General features: G+C 30.2%; 5 protein-coding genes across 7 annotated transcripts in view; 2 read left to right on the top strand and 3 right to left on the bottom strand.

Annotated features, from left to right (window-relative positions):
* Positions 1-247: 247 nt before the first annotated feature.
* Positions 248-7,706, top strand: LOC130667598 (protein peste-like). Of its 3 annotated transcripts, XM_057469272.1 has the most exons (9): positions 1,267-1,552; positions 2,815-2,985; positions 4,187-4,319; positions 4,760-4,923; positions 4,998-5,139; positions 5,199-5,405; positions 5,485-5,991; positions 6,062-6,135; positions 6,200-7,706. In XM_057469272.1, exons 1-9 carry the CDS (start codon positions 1,494-1,496, stop codon positions 6,462-6,464), a joined length of 1,722 nt encoding a protein of 573 aa, XP_057325255.1. In that variant the 5' UTR covers positions 1,267-1,493; the 3' UTR covers positions 6,465-7,706. The 3 variants fall into 3 exon arrangements, with proteins under 3 accessions (XP_057325257.1, XP_057325255.1, XP_057325256.1); XM_057469274.1 differs by lacking the exons at positions 1,267-1,552; positions 2,815-2,985 and adding an exon at positions 248-484; XM_057469273.1 differs by lacking the exons at positions 1,267-1,552; positions 2,815-2,985 and adding an exon at positions 3,714-3,941.
* On the bottom strand, positions 7,253-9,322 carry LOC130667600 (acylglycerol kinase, mitochondrial). Its single transcript, XM_057469277.1, has 7 exons — positions 9,151-9,322; positions 8,940-9,059; positions 8,479-8,872; positions 8,303-8,418; positions 7,712-8,037; positions 7,478-7,608; positions 7,253-7,394 (listed from the first exon to the last, which is right to left on the bottom strand). Exons 1-7 carry the CDS (start codon positions 9,258-9,260, stop codon positions 7,293-7,295), a joined length of 1,299 nt encoding a protein of 432 aa, XP_057325260.1. The 5' UTR covers positions 9,261-9,322; the 3' UTR covers positions 7,253-7,292.
* Positions 9,323-9,421: 99 nt separating this feature from the next.
* On the top strand, positions 9,422-12,879 carry LOC130667599 (uncharacterized). Its single transcript, XM_057469275.1, has 6 exons — positions 9,422-9,846; positions 9,928-10,257; positions 10,571-10,762; positions 10,836-11,162; positions 11,227-11,486; positions 12,021-12,879. Exons 1-6 carry the CDS (start codon positions 9,577-9,579, stop codon positions 12,211-12,213), a joined length of 1,572 nt encoding a protein of 523 aa, XP_057325258.1. The 5' UTR covers positions 9,422-9,576; the 3' UTR covers positions 12,214-12,879.
* Positions 12,380-22,223, bottom strand: part of LOC130667593 (transducin beta-like protein 2) — a 27,628-nt gene continuing 17,784 nt past the window's right edge. Inside the window, exons 3-7 of the mRNA XM_057469264.1 lie at positions 13,960-14,183; positions 13,695-13,881; positions 13,422-13,607; positions 12,902-13,078; positions 12,380-12,822 (exon numbers count right to left, since the gene is read on the bottom strand). Of these exons, the coding sequence (XP_057325247.1) occupies positions 12,599-12,822; positions 12,902-13,078; positions 13,422-13,607; positions 13,695-13,881; positions 13,960-14,183 (998 nt within the window). The 3' untranslated portion in view covers positions 12,380-12,598. The remainder of the gene's footprint in view (positions 12,823-12,901; positions 13,079-13,421; positions 13,608-13,694; positions 13,882-13,959; positions 14,184-22,223) is intronic.
* On the bottom strand, positions 14,920-17,191 carry LOC130667597 (mRNA-capping enzyme). Its single transcript, XM_057469271.1, has one exon. The coding sequence runs from the start codon at positions 16,964-16,966 to the stop codon at positions 15,200-15,202; it is 1,767 nt and encodes a 588-aa protein (XP_057325254.1). The 5' UTR covers positions 16,967-17,191; the 3' UTR covers positions 14,920-15,199.

The raw sequence follows: 22,223 nt of genomic DNA, 5'->3' as shown, positions 1-22,223 counted from the left end.
GGTTCAAAGATAAATTTTATTGTTTAATTACTTTTACTAGAAAGTAATGCAATCAATACAAGCATCGAGTATGTAATTTAAGAAAGGATGAGTAAGAGTATACTGTAAAAATTTATTATTTAAAAAACGTGATCCATGAACTGTTAGCTCCCCACCAGATTTTTTACTTTAAACTCGCATGAACTGCCAGTACATAGATACCACGTGAAGCTAAATATTTAACCGTCAGTCTTGTCCGTTCGCTTAAACCGCGACGGCCTCATACAATACATATATATACAAATATATGTATACATTATTCTGCTATCGAGTTTATTACCGTACCGGTTTTCCTTGTAAAGTTACATATCAGTAAATAAATTAACAATCGCGGTACAAAAGTGCATTGAACGTCAGTTGTACTGTCAATTAAATAATTACCAGTGATACTAATTAACAAATACAAAAAAAATATTTTAAAACAGTAGTCAAGCAAAAAAAACTAGTAAGTATTTTTAAATTTTTAAACTTACGTTAAAACTTTTAATTATTTTATAGGAGTAATTTTAATTATTATTATGAGTGATAGATTTTTTATAATGATTGGAAAGTATAAAAATCATTAGCCGTGAATTTCTTCGACACTTTCACTTCTTAAAATAAATAAAATATAACTCTCACTATTTAATATTTTATGACTTAATTTTAATTACTGTTGTATAATTATTTATATCAACGTAATAATAATTTATATATTAATCTAGATTCTATCAATGACAATTTTATTTTATCATTTAATGGACTAGTCGACCTTTGACATAAAAATGTCTGGGTCATTTAATTTACGTATTAAATATATAATTTCCAATAATTATTACGTAGATTTAAATGGAAACTATTACCAATGGTAATAACTTATAAAAGTATAATAAAACAAATTGTTTACAAAATAAATAAAAATATAAATTATGTATAATTAAATGAGTGACGGAATAGCAAAACAACTCATTATCATAAACCACCCACGGGATTTCGAAAACTGAGTCATTGAAGAAGTGAGTAATGATTCGATCAATAGAAAAATCTTTTTTTTTTAATTAAATGTTTATAATTAAATCTTTATAAAATATAATAATCAAAAAGGTTCATGATCATGAGACATAATTATGAACTTTGTACGCGTGATTGCTGACTGATATTTAAATCAATGTCCTTTATTATTATCACCATCTTCTGTATTAATTAAATCACGCAAATCATTACGCAGCATCGCCTAGTCCATCAGTCATATCTTCACCTACAATTCAAATCAACGTCTCCAATAAAATAATAAATAGATAGTGATCAGGAGCGAAATAATAAATCAGATAACGATATTTATTTAAAATTAAGTAATGTGAGATAAATAATTGGGGTTTATGTAATTATCGGTGTCTATAGTTCAATATAATTCATGGAATTTTATCTTCTTGATATTTATTATAAGTATATATATATTAATTTGCGCTACAAGAATGATACAACGGGAAATGGATAATGAACACCAAGATGACGTGGATTTTGTACCGATGCAGTGAGATATTTATTGTCATTTTTTTTGCAATAGAACTTTTTTGTTTTATTTTAAATTTATTCCCGCCATCATTGCATCGCACTAACAATTCGAGATGAAAGTCAATGAATCAGTTTAATTTGACTTCCAAATCAAATCATTTGAAATATTCATGAACTTTAATTGGAATGGAAAAAATTCATTTTAAAATTGAATTTTATAAAAAAAAATTATCAAATAATTTTCAATAAATCTAAAGTTTTTAATAGGAATGTTCGAATTTTCGCGATTCGATTTTAAATTCGAAAAGTTACGAATAGTTCAAAAATTTTCAAATTACTCGATTCGAATCGAGAAAATTCTGATCAGCTTTCGAGTGTTCAATTTTTATCGGGAGAATTTTTTCGTAGATTCGTGTCTGAGCTCTACGTACCTCTGATAAAAATTTGAATTTTTTCAAAAAATATTACAACTTTAATTCATTCAAAAGAAAATTTTGATTCGATTTTAAATTCGAAAACTTACGAATAATTCAAAAATTTTCAAATTACTCGATTCGAATCGAGAAAATTCTGATCCGCTTTCAAGTATTCAATTTTTATTTGGAGAAATTTTTTCGTAGATTCGTGTCTGAGCTCTACGTACCTCTGACAAAAACTTGAATTTTTTCAAAAAATATTACAACTTTAATTCATTCAAAAGAAAATTTTGCAATTCAAAAATTTACCATCAATTTGAAAAGTTTCAAATAATTTGAAAACTTACAAATAATTCGAACTATTCACAGACCCCTGGTTCATAAATTATTGTCATGATTATTTTTATTGCTGATAAGATATAAAATAAATAAAATTTGGGAGAAGACTTAAATTTTCCACATTTGTTTTTAAATTTTATCAATCGTTTGCTGTCCTAATCAGATTTAAAATACATATATACTCACAAACATATATACATATATATACTTAATTATATACAATGATTTTATCATAAAAAAAAAATATTATCTAAAACTTAATACGAAAAAAAGTATAAAATTTAATCATTGGTATAAAAATCAAGTCGTATGATTTTAAATTTAGTCTTATTGGGAATCTTTACTAAATGTAGTATATATATGTATATATCACCTTTATCAAAAATTAAAATATAAATATTCCATCAAAATTAGTCATTTCGCACCATATATTTACTCATTACGTCCATAGAAGAAATAAAATTACTTACTAACTTCGAACATTTCCTTAACTCAGTTATTAAAAAAAAAAAAATTGAATATATAGCGAGTACAGAGGAGAAATAATTGAAGTCAGTGAAAAATTACTTGCATTATCAAGTGAAATGAGTGATGATCAGCGTAATGACGAAAGTGATTTTAAAAATCAAGAGACTGTTGACACAAAGTTAGAAAATTCTGGTGATAATAAAATAAATAAAAGTGGATTGCAAAGTCGGTAAGACTTAATAATTATTATTAATAATAATTATAAGTTATATAATAAATTTAGGATTATAAATAATATAAGACCGCCATTTTTGAATTTTGAAAAATAAAAAAAGAAATTTCAATTAAAGTTTTGTTTATTTGAAATACTTTTGACCCTTTTGACTTTTGTGTAACAATAAAAACAAAAAATAATCATAGTCATGATACATTATTTGTTGAAAACATATTATTATATATAATATATACTATTATACTTATATAAGTAAAATAAAAATAATAATAACGGGTACTTATTTATATTTATATATTTATTTTAAATAATAACGAATGGAGTAACAATAGGAATTCAAATTTAAATTAACTGACCAATGACAATGTAAACATGTTTTCATATATATGTGTGTGTGTATATATACATATATATGACGTACGAGAAGAGAAAAGTCAAGGTCATGTGATTAAATAAGGAAACTTTTTTATTTTCATCGTGGGCTGAGATACTTTTGATAATTAGGTCACCCATTCGCACTAGATTTTTCATATATATATTTGAAATTAATAAATATATGTTTCATTTATTTAATCTTATCAAATCTCTTAAAAATACTTAAATTTCGAAGAAGAAATTTTAATTATTTATAACTTCGAGGAATGACACATAAAAATTCAAGTGTAATTACATGCGATGTTTGTATACACACATATATATAGATATATATGTATATCTACATCGATGTGTGCGTAAAAAGTATCAGTTGGAGTCTTATCTCAAAAATGGAGACACTCAAATGATTATTATGTTAATAAAAAAAGTGTTTCCTAATATTTTTTATAATTATTTAAGTTCGTAGTTATGATAAATATTTTATTTAATTATATATATAATTATTGTATATAATTTATTGTAAATATGTCAATTGAATCAGTTTCAACGAGGTTAGAAGATGAAACGACACCTTTATTGTAAGAAATTTTAATTGTTTGTTTTTTAAATTAATCAGGATTAATTTCAAATATTCAAAGTAATTAAGAAGTAAAAAAATCCGACAGTGACAGCAACAGACAAGTTTTTTATTTTTAAATAAACAAATAAAATATTTGCGCGCCCATTTTTAAATAATTTTTAATCCGCAATTTAATTATTAATTTTTATTTAAGTCAAGTAGATTTTAATTAGTTAATAAAAAATGTATTTATTTTTGTTACAGACAGCAGCCCAAAAAAATGGGGATTTCCAGATTTAAATTGGGCATCATCTTCGGGGTTGCTTGCGCTGCTATTTGTTCTGGGATAACTGCTGGCTTCCTATGGAATTCCATTTTTTATAAAATACTTTTTAAAGTCAGTACTCATATTATCAATAAAATCCTAAGTAGCTCAGAGACAGCTTTAAGATGTCTTTCAAACGACAAAACAAATTTTATTTTGTCAGCCAATTTTTTTTACATCAACAAGACCTACAGATGTTGGTGACGACTAAATATCACAGCCAGAGATCCTAGACGTCGTAGGAAATTCGCCTTCTTGTTTCCATCCTAAGTCATTTTATTTGACAATTATTTGTAATTTACTTTTTGTCGTCATGTCAAGTCTTTTGAGCAGATATTTGTCCGGTCACAAATTTCTGATCGCTTTGTCGCCAACATTTTTTTGTCTTATCGTCAGATCGAACAGCCTCCAAATTGTCGTCTTATAGATGTCATAAAACCGTGTGCTACTTGGGATAATACAATAAAATTATCATAAGTTTTGTCTATAAAAATCATTCGATATTTCCACAGGAGCTTGTCTTGTCTCCAACATCACAAAGCTACACCATGTGGGAAAAAACACCTATTCCGATGTACTTAGAAATTTATCTCTTTAATTGGACGAACCCCAAAGACTTTTCATTAAAATCTAAGTACAAACCTCATTTCAATGAAATGGGTCCTTATGTTTTCAGGTAATTTTTTATAAACGTCCATTTGATTATAAATCTACTGCATGATTTATTTACTTAATTAATTTAACTTACAGTGAAGTTGATTATAAAGTAAATCAAGTGTGGAATGAAAATGACACGATAACATTTCAACAAAAACGTGTCTGGCATTTCATAGCATCCAAATCAAACGGAACGTTAAGTGATAAAATAACAAATATTAATCCAGTAGCTGCCGTAAGTTTCATATTTATTTTTTAATTAATGAGTAATTTAAATCAAACAAATAATTTCAGTCAATAGGATACAAATTAAGATTCAAAGGATTATTTGCACTACTTGCAGTTAATAGTGTCCTGAAAATTCTCAACGAAACACAAACAATTACTAAGACAGTACGCGAGTTATTATTCGATGGTTATCATGATGAATTACTCGAGTTAGTTAACAAATTAAACGTAACTAAAGATTTACCATTTTCTAGATTCGGTTGGTTTTACAACGTAAGTTAATTTAATAAATTTGTCACTAGATATTTTAATTGCAGGGATAAGTAAAATAAATTAAAATTTTTAATTACAGCGGAACAATTCTGAAACTTATGATGGAACCTTCAACATGCTAACGGGATCATCAGGTTTATGGAACACGGGGATAATTCAGCAGTGGAATTACAGCAATAAATCGAAGATATTCAAACACGAATGTGGCTCAATAAATGGCACACTAGGTGACATATGGCCGACGAATGCTGAAAACAAGTCGGTTAACATTTTCGCGCCAGACGTTTGCACTCTGCTGAACCTGGACTACAGCGAGCAACAAGAGCACGAAGGTTTGGTCGGTAAAAAATATGTTTCTACTGCAAGGATGCTTGACAATGGTACCGATGTACCATCACGTGCTTGCTACTGTCAGGATGTCGAGTGTCAACCCAGTGGTGCGCTCAATGTGTCATCATGCAAATTTGGCGCTCCCGCTTTTATCAGTTTGCCGCATTTTTATCTCGCGGACCCGAGTTATCTCAACGCCGTCGACGGATTGAGTCCCTCGAAAGATAAACATGAATTTTCTATGCTCGTTGAACCAGTACGTAATTAATTATTATATTTCTTTATCAAAAAATATCTAATTGCATAACTGATAATTTTTTATTTAGAATTTCGGAATCCCGCTACAAGTCAAAGCTCGTCTGCAACTAAATTTATTAATTCAACCGATCAAACATTTGTCGTAAGTCAAATTAAGATGATAAGTTGACTTATTGATTGCTAATTTATTTTTATTTTAATTACAGAATATATACAGACATACCGCGTGTTTACATGCCTGTGCTGTGGTTCAAACAGGAGGCGAATTTGACTGAATCATATGGAAAACAAATTAAATTTATTGCGACTCTGCCATTGTTGGGGCACGTGACCTTTTATGGAATAGCTTGCATTGGATTGTTACTGGCATTCATCGGAACGGGACTTTTGATAAAAAGGTTCAGAAATTCCGAAGACAATCAACGGCTTATTCCCAAAACGGAAGTCAATACTCCGTCAAGTAACGGGTGATTTTAAATAATAAAATAATAGTTTTTATCACAAAGAAAGCGAGTAATCGCATTTTTAGGTAAGGGGTCGTACTTAAATTGCGTAAACATTTAGCATCTCTTTTTTACCCCCACCTTCTTATTAACAATTCGTATCAAAACATCCCTTCCCCCCCTCTATATTGTACATAATTTTTTTTATCCTGGAATAGGTCATATTTAAAATATATTTATAATTATCGACTGATAGACCGGTAATACAAATCTATGGTGGATTGGAAAAATTATTGTTATGATTATGATGTATTTAATTATTTAAATTAATTACGTTTAGCCATAGGCGAATTCCGGCGCGGCAAATTTAATTAATTTTTTTTTTTAATTATTAAGTTTTGTGTTTACTTTTAAAAATTAGAAACTCCCTCCCCCAGACACTAACAGTAACAAACTTTGACTCCCTCTGGCCTTAAATTTTTTACGTAATTTGAGTACGGCCGTAACAGTTAAAAATAAATCGTGGGTTTAAATAATTTAAAAAATATTGAAAAGTATTCAGCTGTTAAAATACTTTGATGTGAAAGAAATAATGTAGACATAATTTATAATGTTAATTGATGTTAGTTAAGCTTGTATTGGTGATACTAAGTGCCTCGAAATTAATAACAATCAGACTTGTTAGCAGATTTAAAAGTATTAAAATTATATAATTCATTAAAGATTCAAATATTTAAATAAAATAGGAACGGCAGTGATACTTTACCATATTTAAAGTCTATTTAAAGAGTAGCTCAATTAATTATATATATAAAATAAAATTTAAAAAATAAACAATATCAATTGTTAACATGTATTACGGGCAAAATATTTTTACAGCATTAGGAATTAATTTTATTTTCATCGGTCTCAGTTCAAACTCTTCGTTGTCTATTGAAAAATAATTTTCTTTTTTATTCTGGAAAAAAGTAGAATATTTTTTTATTTAGTAATTAACTTTTGTTAATTAAAAAAAATTTTTAAATTAGTAAGTATACTTACAGAGTCTTCTGTTGAGTCGGGAAGAAATTCAATTTCTTTAGCCTCAAATATATTTTCTATTACTTTCTTTTTACCTTTGATCCGCCTCCATCCTTCAGTGACAAATTCAATGTAATTTATGGATTCAGGACCTTCCAAAAATCATTTTTATTAGTTAATTAATTAATATTATTTTTATAATTTGTATTTGTAAATATGTTTATAATTAATAATAAATATTTACTAATAACTTACCGACTTGTAATTTGACTGCCGGCGGACCTGACTGTGAATTATTTAAATTATTTGTTACCAAACTTAGCTCAGTTGCTGCAACATGAGTTTCTTTGAACTTATCACAGTCATCATTTTTGACTTTACTGTAATCGACTTGATTACTCTGGCCAAAGGTTATTTTTTTAGGAATAAATACATGCCACCATCTAACATCCGATTGCCCGGGTGACTGGTTTTGCTGGTAACATTTTGAGCAACCGGGACATGGATCCGTGTATCTTATTGTAGCGTTACAATTCCAATTAAGATCATTTTTAAATCCATTAAATACATACGTCACATATCTGCAACAGAATTTATTCTAAAATAAATGTCCTCTTTTTATTTTATAATCGAAGTTTAATTTATTGAGAAATGACAGCAAATAATTGGTGATTAAATTTAATTCACTGATCAAAATTTTATTTATTTATAAGAGAATTTTTAAAAATTCTGATTCTTTTCAAAGAATTTTTTTCTTGAGAATGAGATTTAAATTGAATTTTGACCCTCGGTCTAAAGTTACTCGAGTTCCCAATGAGTAAATAATTTTTAAAAAAACTAAAATACCTTCTCAAGTTTCCCCAGTACCAGTATTTATTTTTTCTAGAATCAGCGTCTCTCCACGCGCCCAATTCGATAGAACTTAGTGCATAAATTGGTTTTATTGAATTCTCCTCGTCTTGCTGTCAACATAAAAAGAACAATAAAATCATCAGCAAATAATTTATTAAAAAAACAAATACCTCAAGTGGTTCAACTTTAACGACATCAATGAACTTGGTGATACCGCGAACCGCGGCCATGGAAGCGTCAATCATTTGGCGTATGTGAGGTAGCTCATCATGTTTGCTACCAAAAATTGAATTAGCTATTCTGTTTGCTTCGCCTAGAGGCAAAATACCAATAGGAATTTGCTGTGCGCAAAATGTACTGCCGTTGCACTTTCTCATCAACCCGGTAACGACATCCAGCAAAGTGCCATCACCTCCAGCAACTAAAATACCATCTGTGCTGGTATTCAAGTTCTCAATCAACTGCCTCGCTTGACTCTCCTTCTCCGTTTGGAGAATCGTCACTGATATTCCCGCCAAATGAAATAGCGGCTCGCAGTATTTTTCAAACAACTTCTTGGCTTTCCTAGACAACAATTAAATTCAATAAAATAAATTACCAAATAACTATCATACTTAATTAATTAACAAACCTTTTCCTGGCAACCGGGTTCAAAATAATTGTAATGTGCCGGGGTGCTCGAGTTGGTGGGATAATTTCGTCACCATATTTGACAGCTTCTTTGCAGTAAGCTGTCATCAACAGATTTGCTCTAAAAAATAAATAAATAATTAAGTAAATAAACAAGTGGAGTAGTGAAGTTCATCAACTAAAAAATAATCTTATTTTAAAAAAACACTTACTGATAACTCTGATTGGCATAAGAAACTCCATATGATAGTGCAGCTGCACCAACTACAGATTTCTTCCAATTATTCTTAATTGTGTTAAAAAATTTAATTACACGTGACATTCTTGTGCTTTCATGTCACTCCGATCATTACACTTTGATCTAATCAGAGTATATAATTTTTTCAGGTTATGAAGATTTCAGGTGTCTTTGAAAAATGCAGAATAGTTTTTTATCCAACAGTCGATAATATTTAAAGTAAACACAAATTTACGTTAATGTACAACTGCATATATAGTATGTGACATTTCTCATGATCACGATCATCTAAACGTTGAAATAAAAATATAATTGTTTATAATAATGAAGTAATTATTTAAATAATTCCGTGAGTGTTTAAATGTTGTTATGTTGAGTTAAAATAATTTATTTAATAATAATGAAAGAAATAGTTCATCAAACTAACCTGTCATCGTCAACAAATCACAACTATGCGTCGAAAAACAATAATAGTTCGTCAACAACAACCACGAGTACGAGCAATAACAGCACGAGTATCACCAACGGTAATAACCAGCGTAGATACGCAGTACTGAGCACTGACTGGATATCCGCGATCGGCGAGGAGCTGGGCCTTCACCCTCTTCCTGACTCGTTATCAAAGAAACTCGCCGAGGATGCTTCCTACCGCTTGCGAGAAATTTTACACGTGAGCATGAACTTACTGTCAATATTTTTTAATTATTCGCGACTGGTTTATTTACTAAATTAAACTGAATTTTATTTACAGAAATGTGTGACGAGACTGAGCCACAGCTGCAGGAAAAAACTCCTTTCCTCTGATGTCAACTCTGTCATCACGACTCTCTGTGATGCTGACCCAGTATACGGGTCGCCAGACCCAATGCCATCCTACCACACAGAAGCCCAAGTGTTTGTACCACATGAAGAAGTCGTTGATGTGGCCAGCGTTGCTTTGGAACCGGTTAATTTGTCGCAAGCCAGCGAACCTCTCTGTGATGAAGACGAACTTATGGAGGATAAAAATACCGAGTTTCGTCATGCTTACGCTAAACGCGCCTTAAAAATTCTATTTAATGGATCCAAAAAAACATTTCAGGTACAGAGGTTTTGAATGTCAGCATTCTGATGTTAAAATTTATCGCAATTTATTCTGCTCCCTAATTAACTGACTTGTTACTCCGTAGTAAGGATCAAACTGATGATTGATATTTTGCTGAAAAATTTATTTACTTCTCATTCTGATATTTTACTAATGACTGATAAGAATAAAAAAAAAATTTATCACGCTTTTGAGACAGAAATCTATAAAAAATAATTTTTAAGGATACTGGGGACCAGGTGGATTTGTCCATCTTGCAGATTTATTTGTTTGCTTTTGGTTGTTAATTAATTATTTATTTTATTTACAGGTTTTACTGAACGACTGTACAAATAATAGTCATTTTGACGGGGAAGGGATATTAAATATTTTAGTTTCGATAGCGAGGTCAACTGTGATTTCAAATAACGCTCAGTACACACGTGTTACAACACGTGCGTGTCAACTCATTATTGCAATCACATCAAACACTGGAACTGGATACCCGTACCACATAAATTCGGTACTTATTTTTATAAAATACATCAATAAATAAATAATTAATTTCTAATTATCGTTATTAATTAAAATTTCAGGTGGAAAAGTTGACAGAATTATTACTAGAACTGTTACTGGGGCAAAGTTTCATAGATTCAAACGTAGAAACATTATTCAAGACTTGTGCGTTGAAGCTGATGCTCAGGTGGCCAGCAACTGCCGACAAATTTCTACCGATGCTAGAAAACGTTCTGTCGCAAGACGACAAACCCGGCAGTACAATGAACAAGAAAAAAATAACTGCTCTGGAGCTGCTGGTGGGGATCCAGCCTCTGGTATTTTTTCAGCCGTCAGACCCTCTGATGTCGTTGGGAAATCTTCTGAACGAGGCGCCTTCGGGTTCGAGACTGTGGCACCAAGTCGCGGTGAGTATTTTATTTAATTAAAAAGTCATTGATTAATAAATATTTTAATTGTTTTAATTGATAGCTTTCAGTTAACGCTCTAGTGAGATCGAATAATAAATTACCAGACCTTAAATTATTAAGTGAACATTATGGCGACTCATTGTTGCCTTACTTGGGACCAATAGACAATGAAGAAAGTAAAGAAATTTTGCCACGGTTACTTCCTATCATTGTAAGAAGTAAAATACGGTACGCCAAAGTACGTCCCAGTTCGAAATCACCTGGTGATAGACTCAATACATTTCCTGATTCTGTTTTACGTGGACCTCGACGGGAAATAAGGTATTATTACTTACCTTGTATATATTTATTATTTTTTTGTTTCTATTCTTTGAAATTTTAAATAACGCGGGTGCCATTTTGACTCCAGGCGATTTTGCATCAATTTTTTAAAAATTTTCGCGCCGACTGAGACCTTCAATTTATTTCTTACAAAAATTCACCACTCATCCTTCAGAATGATTTTATTTAGAAAAATTACGTACGGGGCAAAATTTTAAGTTTATCTTTGACACAAGACCCAGATTTTTTTTCTTTTATAAAAATTTAAAAACCTTCGCGTACTTGAATTTAAAAAAATATTTTTCGGTTTAAAAAATTCCACAGGGTCAAAATTTAAATTTTTTGTGAAAGTAAAAAATATATTCCAGAATTTATTGAATATGAAATTGGAGTATCGGTAATTTTTTTACGCTGGGGTCAAAATGTCACATATGACGCATAAGTGATTTCACCGACACGTCATTAAAATGTTAAAAAATTTTATGTCTCCATTGCAATAAACTTTTGTCTAAAAAAACTAAAAAATTTTTTCAGGTTCGCATTCGCTGGCGGCAGACCAGTAGCTCCAAATAATTTACGCCGAGTAAGTTTACGGGCGAATTATCAAATTTTACGTGGCGATAATCGTGCAATGACTGCCAGTGTTGCCTGTCGTCGTCTGTTGATCCTCCGGGATAAACAGAATAAAATAAAAACAACTTACAATTTAGCTGCTATTCAAATTTAAATTAATTTAACAACTAATATTATTTAATCAAAATAATTTGATACCTGATTCAATTGTATATATAACTTAAATGTAAATTAAACCCGTGTTTTGTTTTGTAAATTACTCGTAGTAATTTAAAGTACCAGTTACCACTCGAGATTATTTAAATAATTAAAACAAAGTGTCAAAGTATGCATTCATATTTATACAACATTGCAAAAGTATATTTTAGTTTACAAAACATCAGTAAGAAAATTTATCAAACGTCCAATCGTATGTTTGATTCAAAAATAAAAAACTGATTAAATGTACTTATAAAATTTACACAGCAATTGTATAAAAATTTTAATGATTAATTCATTAATTAGTTAATTAATCATTAGCGTCATCGTCAAGCAAATTATCATAAAATTCGCTCGCCCATCGACTTCAGGAATTTTTCCGAGTCAGCGATAACTTTTTCAAGTCGTTCCTTCGTCGCTGAAGTCTGACGTTGCTCCAATTTACGTTTCGCTGACTCGATTGCCGAGCGGTAGCCCGGAATGTTGCGAATTATTCGAATGAAACGATCAACAGCCACCAGGAGATACTCTCCGGACGCGTCGAATGTTAGGCATGACACGAAACCTTTGTTGTAAAAAAATTAATTAATTAATTAAATAAAATAATAATAATTATTTAAAATTTATTTGAAATTAATACCCACCGATATCTTCGATAGTAGTGTCCAACTTTCCACTGATCCCTGAGTAAAATGATAAAGATGATCCGTGAGTAATTACTATCACTTCACCGTTTGGTGACATTACCATTTTAGTTGGGGTCACATTCTCCCAAGTTCCTGATAAAATAAAATGTGGATCTTCGCCTTTTTCAAATTCAACTGAAAATTAAATTTAGTTTAATGATTATCAATAAATAAATAATTTATTAATTACTGATAAAAAAAATTTATCAGCTGGTCCTCAGTTCTCTTAAAAAAATTTTTTTTTCAACAGAGTCTAGAATAATTTAAAAATAACAAAAAAAAAAATTTTCAGCAGAATGGTAAAGTCCAGTGTCCAGTTTTTAAAAATGATAATTAATTTTACAAAACTGGTTCAGCGAGAAATCTTATCAGTAAAAAATAAATCAGGTCTTTAAATGATTTTGCTGATAAACAATTAACCGACAAACTGGACACTGGCTGAGTGCTGTCTTATATTTATATTAAATAACAAACATACTTTTAGTATCATAAAGACGGTAGGTGCCATCTTTTGACACAGAAGCCATCAAACTGGAATCGGCATTAAAATCAAAGTCATAAACTCCCGATGAATGACCACCGAGATTGAAGGCCGATGTAATTTGTTTGAATTCTCCTGTTTTAGTGAATCCAACTTCCCATACTTTGACATCTGGCGTGAAACCTTTTGTGGTAAATAAAAAATATATAATTTCCTATACATGTGACTGTAAAACAATATTATTATTCCCATATTTATTAGACATATTACCAGAAGCAGCAACGAATCGTCCGCAAGGTGAAATTTTCGCCATATGCGTCGATCCTAAATAAGTATCAATAGTAGCAAGAACTTCTCCCTTGAGATCCCAGACAATTAAATCATTTGTTTTCCCACAAGTCATTATAAAACGGCCACTGCATGCTATTTCCATTCCCACAATGTCTTCTTCATGCCGCTTTAACAATTCAATTATCAAGTAATATTATAATAGTGATAATTTAGTTTAATTGTTCGCTGATAAACAAGAGCTTACTTTTGGAAACTCGAGGACAAGTGTCGCAGATGCAAAAAACCCATTTGGTTTTTTTCTGAGGCCGTAGACCTCGACATTATTACTCTGCGATTTGTGGATAATAAACGCCTTGCCATCAGGAGAAACTCTGACATTGGTAGCAAAATCGTAATCAATATTCACACGCAGAGATTTCCGTTCCTTTGACGACAGGTCTTTCGTGCACCAAATCTGGACCGTGCGGTCTGTAATAAATAAATTTATTAATTTGCAGTATAAATTTATTTATTTACGTCCAACAAAACTTACGTTCATCAGGTAAATGTATCAAGGCTTAATTAGTTAATTAAGTGATTTTCTAATCCTACCAAACTGCCACAGAATGAAATACGACAAATTTTTCTTAATTAGTGGAATTATAAGGAATAAGTTATCTAGTACTTGCACGCAGCAGCCTACATTTATTTAATTATTTTTTAAATAAAATTATTGCTAATTAATTAATTAATTGATTGATATGATGAATGGAATGATTAAACTAATCGAATTATTAATTTTATGTCAACGCTGATAAAAAAGTTGACTTGATTCAAAAAATTTTGAACCAAGAGAAATTTACTTAAACCAAAAATAATTTCTTGGCTCAAGAATTTTTTCTCTGGACTACAGAAAATTATTTTCTTCAAAATGGTTAGAGATTTTTTCTCTTGAATCAAGTCAACTTTTTAATCAGTGTATTGTTCAACTACTATATATATACACAGATAAAAATAATTAATTGCATTAAAAAACGAAAAAAAAAAATTTCTTGCCTCAAAAAAAATTTTACTCCAATTTATAATGAAAAAAATTTCTTAGATCAAGTAAAAATTTTTTTCTGTGTGCTATATGTAAAATTATGTATTTTGGATCCACAAGGAGTTTTGACTCTGGCCAAAAAAAAATTAATAATTAAAATTAAGGGAGTAGATGATTGTAAAATAAAAAATATTAAATGTAATTAATATAAGTCTTTATTTAATTTAATGACAGCGTTGACTTTTAATTGATTGATGCATCATGTGTAAGATTTAAGTCTAAAATTCAAACCATCACTCAAAATCGAAGTACACAATTGAATAATAAAAATATTATTAAAAATTTAATTACACATAATTATTATTATTTACAAAATTCTCATTAAAATATAAAATTAAATAAAATAAAATTAAATTTTAATGAAACAAATTTATTTAACCGGATTAAATTAACTAGTAAATTGTCATCTCATGCGTTTGGCCGGTGGTGGCATCAGATCTGAGTCGTCTTGATACCGGTGATGCTCGATGTAGTCCAGAAGATATTTTGTCGTTACAGGCTCCTTGATACTTTGACAAACGGACATGGCCGTTTTATACGAGTTGGGGAATGACTTGTCCGTCCTCTCTCGCATGAAGACCCACTTGTTGTTTTCGTATTTACATTCGATGATCTTGTTGTTGAGCTCCCTCAGTGCTTTGTTGGGCTTGTCAATTTTATCAAAGGGCTCTGAGAGCCCGCCGACATACAGAAGACCTTTTTTTGTTGGCAGAATACCGAGACCCGAGTCGGTAACTATTTTTAATTTAAAATCTACGGAGTTAAGCGACAGAGGTTTCCATTTTAACACGTCCTCGGACACTCCTGCTACGTATCGCTCTTTTGAAGGCTGGAAGATCAGTCCATCGGGCTCGTGGCCCAGTTGTTTGGCAAATTTATCACTCAGCAAACTGCCTGTTTGCGATATGTCCCAAAATTGTTTCAACCTTACGGAAAAAGGTTCTCGTTCACGACGTAAACGTCCCTCTCTCAGTGCGCGGTAACGTCCGCCCATGACTTCTTTTTCAATGAGGGTGTAGCGGTCAGGAAAAAATGCTTTCTTGCTCACATCCTTGCCGTCGTACATAATAATGTCGTAGGCTAAGTAACGAGGGTACTCTTTACCATCAGCCCGGTCAATAACCATCTCCCCGTCCAGCAGAGTGTCTTTGAGAGTCCTCGTGGTGTCGTGAACATGCGGGAATGCGAGTCCGGAGACCTGGAAGATGCTGTTGTCTCGGTCAATAAAAAACAATTCGTTGCCACCCTGAATCAGGAGCATGTACCTGGTGCCGTCAGCTTTCCATGACACGCGATAAGGTTTTTCGCTCAATTTGTTGATGTTGTTTCTGTCCATGGAGACAGGCTGAGAGCCGGGGAAACCGGAACTGTTCCAGCTACAAATTTCTTGGACACGTCGTTGAATACCGGACACTTTGACGTTGTCATTGAGGACGACGACCCCAGGAACTCCTGCCATGAAGACTGGATTTTTATTTACATACTCCCGCTTCCGTTTACCGTGGGACTGATTACTGCTGGCAGACTGGTAAACATCGTCATCAACATCTTCGTCATCGTACTCGAGGCACCAGGCTGGTCTAGGTGGTGCCGCCGGGGCGTCATCTCCGTCGTCATATCTACGGTAAAGTTCTTTAATATAATCGTCTTTGTAAATACCTGGAGGTCTTACTGCGGCAAATATATTTAGCGCAGCGTCGAGGTTGTACTGATCAGTCTCCACAAGATAACTTATTATCAAAAAACCTGTTCGGTTAAAACCGTGGGTACAATGAACTCCAATTATTTCCAGAGGATGCTTGGATATAAAATTTTTACATATTTCGACAAATGTTTTTGTTTGCTCTCGGGAAGGAGTTTCACCGTGGCCACGACATTGTAATTTAAAATATTTACATCCATAAGCCTCGACGTCATCTTTGTCGTAGAAACGGTTTGTGTTTGTAAGATCAATCCATAACCCTATTTTTAAACGCTCACTTTTAAGTGAGGCAAAGAGCATGTCGACATTGAAACGGCATTCTTCCGACACCTGGTCGTCAAAATTTGTCGACAACGGGGTTTTGAATGCTATAAATTTATTGTGAATTAATTTAACTGATTTTCTTGGACAGTGAAGCCACCTTGGTGGTATTGGTCCTTTACTACTTTCACCGTTAACACTTGACATATTCACTTATTTTTTAAAACTTTTAAATTACTATTTTTACACTAATTTATTTATTTATAATATTTATATTTTTTTATTTATATTTGTTTTAAAACCAAAAAGGTTAAAATTAAAATCACAAGTTACTCATTTATATATTTATTTAAGTGTAAGTATTTAAATACAGTTATGTGATGCATGTGTTGCTAATGAAAGTTCGACGGTAGACTAACCTAATAACAGATGGGTTTTTTTTTCGTTCTCATTTACGATCAATCGCGATCAAGTGTGTTGAATTACAACCTTTTATTTTTAGTTTACATTTCGTCCGCCGGGCGCGCAACCGGACGATTTAACTTCGCGCGCTTATTTGAAATTTTGTTTCGAAATCGATACTTATAAATAATCGAGGAATTTTTATTTATTTATAACCGCAATTGAATGTAATTACAGTAAAATTTATTTAATTATACATTTTTTTTTAATTTTAACTCGTGATTTGAATTTCGCGCTATGATTAGTGGCACGAAAAAATTTGAATTTAAATTATCGATAAAAGTGAATATTTTATTAATTATTACTGGAATTCTTAGTTTTTATTTTTGATTACTTATGAGAAATTATAATAAAATAATATATGAATATATATATGAATAATAATAATAAAAAAATATAAAATTCAAATTTTGAATTAAAAGTTGGGCGAAATTAGCGGCGCGAAATATTTGAATTTGAATTATCGATAAAAGTGAATATTTTATTAATCATTAATGGAATTCTTAGTTTTTATTATTGATTACTTATAAGAAATTATAATAAAAAAATATATAAATATATATATTAATAATAATAATAAAAAAATATAAAATTCAAATTTTGAGTTAAAAGTTGGGCGAAATTAGTGGCGCGAAAAAATTTGAATTTGAATTGTCGATAAAAGTGAATATTTTATTAATTATTACTGGAATTCTTAATTTTTATTATTGATTACTTATAAGAAATTATAATAAAAAAATGTATATATATATATATATATATATATATATATATATATATATTAATAATAAAATAATATAAAATTCAAATTTTGAATTAAAAGTTGGGCGATAATTATATTCTGCATTATTTTACCTTGATATAATGTATAAGTGAGATAAAATATGAAATTATACATATATGTATCACACCAGATACATTGTAAGGTATAAATTGTTATGATTACATAAAAGCAGATTGAATAAGACGTAACTTTATATAATCGACACTAAAATAGACAAATAGCTTTGAAACATAAATAATTATTAAAACTTTTTATTGGTTCGCTGGACATTTAGCAGTTTTACGAGCGACTATCAGATGCAAAAAAATCTATTTATAAATATAAGTATATATTTATTAATTTAATATATTGTTGACGTAACGGTAATGAAATGTGACAAGTTTCGTAATTGGCATTATTAATTTTTCATTAAATGCATTTAAATATAACTTGTGAATTTATAATTAATGAAATCTATGAGATTTATATACTATATATGTATTTTTATAATCATATACATATATATTTAAGATGAGACAGTGAATCCGTGACTATACGCGGTGATGAAAATATTACAGAGAATAGTTCGTTAATGATTATTGTCCTTGAGTTGAATTTGATAAAATTAATATTATCCAGAATGACATCAATACACAACTAACTTGTTTGATAAACGACTACATGTGATTTTTTTTATCTAGATAAAAATAATATGTAAATAGTAATAATAATATTTCACAAGCATGCCATAAAATATTCAAAGATAACTTAAATATTTTGAATTAATATATATTTTAAATGAATATCTATCGGTTAATTTTCTCGCGATTAGATTATCAGGCTGATTATCGTTTTTTAATGCTAATTATAATTTATTTAGCTCATTGTAGAATGAAATAAATTTTTAAAATAAAGTATCATTGGGTTAATAAAGACTCCATATATTAATAAAGTTTAAAAAAAAAATTATTAAATTATAAAGATGAGCAAGCATTGAACCTCGGTCAATTACCTCTCGAGTTTGACAAATGACAGCCTTGAAAAAGTTGTCTGTAGCATATATATATATACATATATGAATTGTGTATATTGGTTTATCCTCGACAATATAAATAAAAGGTAAATGTAATTTAAAAATATTACAATTGATGAAGAATAATTATTTTTATTAGGCGGGAAATAAAATGATACCTTGAATTTGAAATAACAATTTGCGGATTAAACTCAAAACTGTCTAAATCGGATGTTATTTTATTGAAGATTAAGGATAGTCAAGGACAGTAATGTTATTATAAGTCAGTGAGCTACTAAGTCTATAATCGATTATTCGTAACGTACTGCGAAAATAGAACTTGCGATAACTATGTACAAGTTATCTGATAATGTCCCTGATTAAACAATGAATTCGACCGAATTAAAAATTTCAATTCTGTTATATTCTGTCGAATTTTGCAAAACAGAATTCAACTGAATTGAAAATTTAAATTTGAATCAAACAGAATAAAACCGATTTAAAAATTTCAAATTTGTTCAGTTTTTAATTCAGTTCAATTCGGATTCAGAACCAGAAATTGGAGAATTATTTTCGAATTAATCAGAATTAAACCGAATAGAATTATTTAAATTCGTTTTAATTTTGACAAATTCTGGTTTTTTGCCGAATTAGACAGAATTCATTTTTAAGTTAGGTACCGAATTAACAGAATTTATCTGAATTAAATAGAATTAAAAATTTAATTCTGTTTAATTCGATCGAATTCAGTTGTTTAATCAGGGGTAGATTAATAGTGTTATGTGGAAACATATACACACATATCTTATATGAATAGGGGTTTAAAATAGTTAGTAAAAGGGTCTAGGTTTATTTGATTATTAATTTTATTAAAGCAGAAGAGCTGAGCTCTAACGGATGGGAGCTCCCAGTTTTATTATAGACGGCCTTGGTATGTAAAGAGAGTAAACGAGTGCAGCCCCCCTGTGGCTCTATAAGTCGTAAGACTAATAAAGTAAATAATAAAAGTACCTGAGTACCCAATAATTACTTTTTATTTATTATTATCAGTGTAGTTTTTCTTATTTTCTTCGGTTCGCGGTAACGATCAGAGGGAAATTCCTTGGGGTTTATCGAGTGTTTAAATTATTTATTTAAAAACCAAGAAGAAGTCACTCGTTTCCAAGAGAAAGCGTCATTGTAAACGCTTCGATCACTTTAATGAGTCATTCTGCTGGATTGGACAATCTCAGAACTACAGTCATCACTTTTTATTCTTCTCAATACTCATCTCTTCAATTGTTGTTATTATTTGTTTTTTTGTTTTCTTTTGCTTCCTTATTGTACTCAAAAAAAAAAAATAAATAAATAAAAAAAAGCGTAACAAAACACTTTTATTATAAAAAACGTTAATTCTGTTTAATTTTAAAAATTGTAATTTAAAATCCATGTATTCATATTCAGCTTAAATAAAAATTAAGCAACTTGAGGCTTTTTAAAAATCTCTGGACGTGGCCTTATATATTTATATTTTTATTGTTTCTCTTTTTTATTATTATAAAGAGTTAAAATTTTCAGTAACTGTGTCATGAGTTTTATTTTTTTTACCTTCGCAACCGATTACTTTTTTAGGCATCTCAGGATCATCCGCTTTGTCATGCAAATGACAGCATCGTTATTTTAAATAATTTATATATTATTTAAATAAAAATAAAAAAACAATAAAAGTTAAACCAAAGGTTCGAAAGATGATGAGCTTTCTAAAAAAAAATTTCTAATGTCAATCTATATTAAAGACTCGTAATATATTTTGTAATCGCTTTAACACGGGCCTGTATAGTTGTGTGTTAATCGATACACATCAATACAACTTGTATCGGCTCGAGTTATTTGCACATAAAAAAAAAAAAAATTACGTGGTAGGTGGCCAGGTGAGGGGTCGTCTCAGTTAAAACCGATTGGGAAATCAAAGGTATAAGGAGGTCTTGTCAACTTGGATACGCCGACGTTTGTTTTATAATTACGAAACTAAAATCTTCACTTTCGTATCATCGAGCATGCCATTGTTAATTACTTGGTCACGTACATGAATAAAAAAATATTATAAGCTTCTCTTTACGATAACAAAATTATCACAAATAACTTAAACGTGACTTTGTAGCTAAACATTTACTGAGGTGATAAATAAACCCGGCATTTGTTACCTGCTAGATAAAAAATAAAACATTTAGATTTAATTACTGGTTAATTATAAAAATTTAATTACCCGGTAAAAAATAATATCGACAATTAAGCGGATTTTACAATCGGATAAAACTTTTACAAAGAGAAATGAGTGAAGGCATGAAAACGCATCTTTCTTTGTTGTAATGCTGATGCACGGAGATTACTCTTGACGTGTGGGTGTTAATGTCCTTAAAGAAATATGATAAAAAATCTAAATACAGATGATGGCGGTCGGACGATTTCCAGCTCGTGACCAGTCTACAAGGAGAAAGTTCGTAAACTTGTCGTTTCTATAGGTTTACAGACCAATAAGCCAGGCAAATGTTCTCGTTGTGGCTTTTGACGATAGCTCGAGAGAGCAAGAAAGAAAGTTGTAACGACTTGTACATATATATATATATAATACTGCTGTATTTTCACCGTTTTAAATCCGTTCAGTCGAGTTGCTGTGGTTGTTATCATTATTATGTTTAACATGGGTGTAAACCTCTAAAATCAACTGACACTGGCTGACTGCCCCAGTTAAAGACCTAGTTACAAATATACACTCGTGGTCTTTTTTCATTTCCCATTTAGTTTTTTTTTTTATTTATTTATTTTATTCAATTCGAGAGTGGGTTTATGAGGATATATAACTACACATGAGTCATTTATAATGAATCTTTAGATCCTCTGAGTTTATTCGCTTTCACAGGAATTAATTTATATGGAAACCTTGATTCGCTGAAGATTAATATCAAGATCAACTCTGCGCTCGAATTTATTTTACTTTTTCGGAGATCAAGTAAATTATAAATTATAGATCTTAGGTTTTAATGTTTTCGGCTAAATTTTAAGTTCGTTCACCTGGAGAACGATGGCCATGACGGATGAATTCACATTTCAGATCTTCAGTTAAAATTTTTTTTTTTTAAAGTTGAGCAACAAAAAATAAACATTTCCATTTTTAATGCTCGATCATTTATTTTTATTTTATTGTTTATATAAGTGTAAAAGTTAAAAGTAATTTTTTTGTTCATGTG

This window comes from Microplitis mediator, chromosome 5 (assembly GCF_029852145.1).
Source record: "Microplitis mediator isolate UGA2020A chromosome 5, iyMicMedi2.1, whole genome shotgun sequence".
Lineage (NCBI taxonomy): Eukaryota > Metazoa > Arthropoda > Insecta > Hymenoptera > Braconidae > Microplitis > Microplitis mediator.
The sequence above is the reverse complement of the archived record's forward strand: the minus strand, read 5'-3'. Positions and strand labels throughout refer to the sequence as shown.

Bases quoted from the DNA above. Each gene is read 5' to 3' on its own strand.
- LOC130667598 (XM_057469272.1), top strand. From the start codon at position 1,494: ATGATACAACGGGAAATGGATAATGAACACCAAGATGACGTGGATTTT. The intron at 1,553-2,814 runs GTGAGATATTTA...TTGAATATATAG, and splicing joins GTGGATTTTGTACCGATGCA to CGAGTACAGAGGAGAAATAA. The intron at 4,924-4,997 runs GTAATTTTTTAT...TTTAACTTACAG, and splicing joins ATGGGTCCTTATGTTTTCAG to TGAAGTTGATTATAAAGTAA.
- LOC130667597 (XM_057469271.1), bottom strand. From the start codon at position 16,966: ATGTCAAGTGTTAACGGTGAAAGTAGTAAAGGACCAATACCACCAAGG.
- LOC130667600 (XM_057469277.1), bottom strand. From the start codon at position 9,260: ATGTCACGTGTAATTAAATTTTTTAACACAATTAAGAATAATTGGAAG. The intron at 8,873-8,939 runs GTTTGTTAATTA...ATTGTTGTCTAG, and splicing joins AACCCGGTTGCCAGGAAAAG to GAAAGCCAAGAAGTTGTTTG. The intron at 7,395-7,477 runs GTAAGTATACTT...ACTTTTTTCCAG, and splicing joins CCGACTCAACAGAAGACTCT to AATAAAAAAGAAAATTATTT.
- LOC130667599 (XM_057469275.1), top strand. From the start codon at position 9,577: ATGAAAGAAATAGTTCATCAAACTAACCTGTCATCGTCAACAAATCAC. The intron at 10,763-10,835 runs GTACTTATTTTT...TTAAAATTTCAG, and splicing joins ACCCGTACCACATAAATTCG to GTGGAAAAGTTGACAGAATT. The intron at 11,487-12,020 runs GTATTATTACTT...AAATTTTTTCAG, and splicing joins GGACCTCGACGGGAAATAAG to GTTCGCATTCGCTGGCGGCA.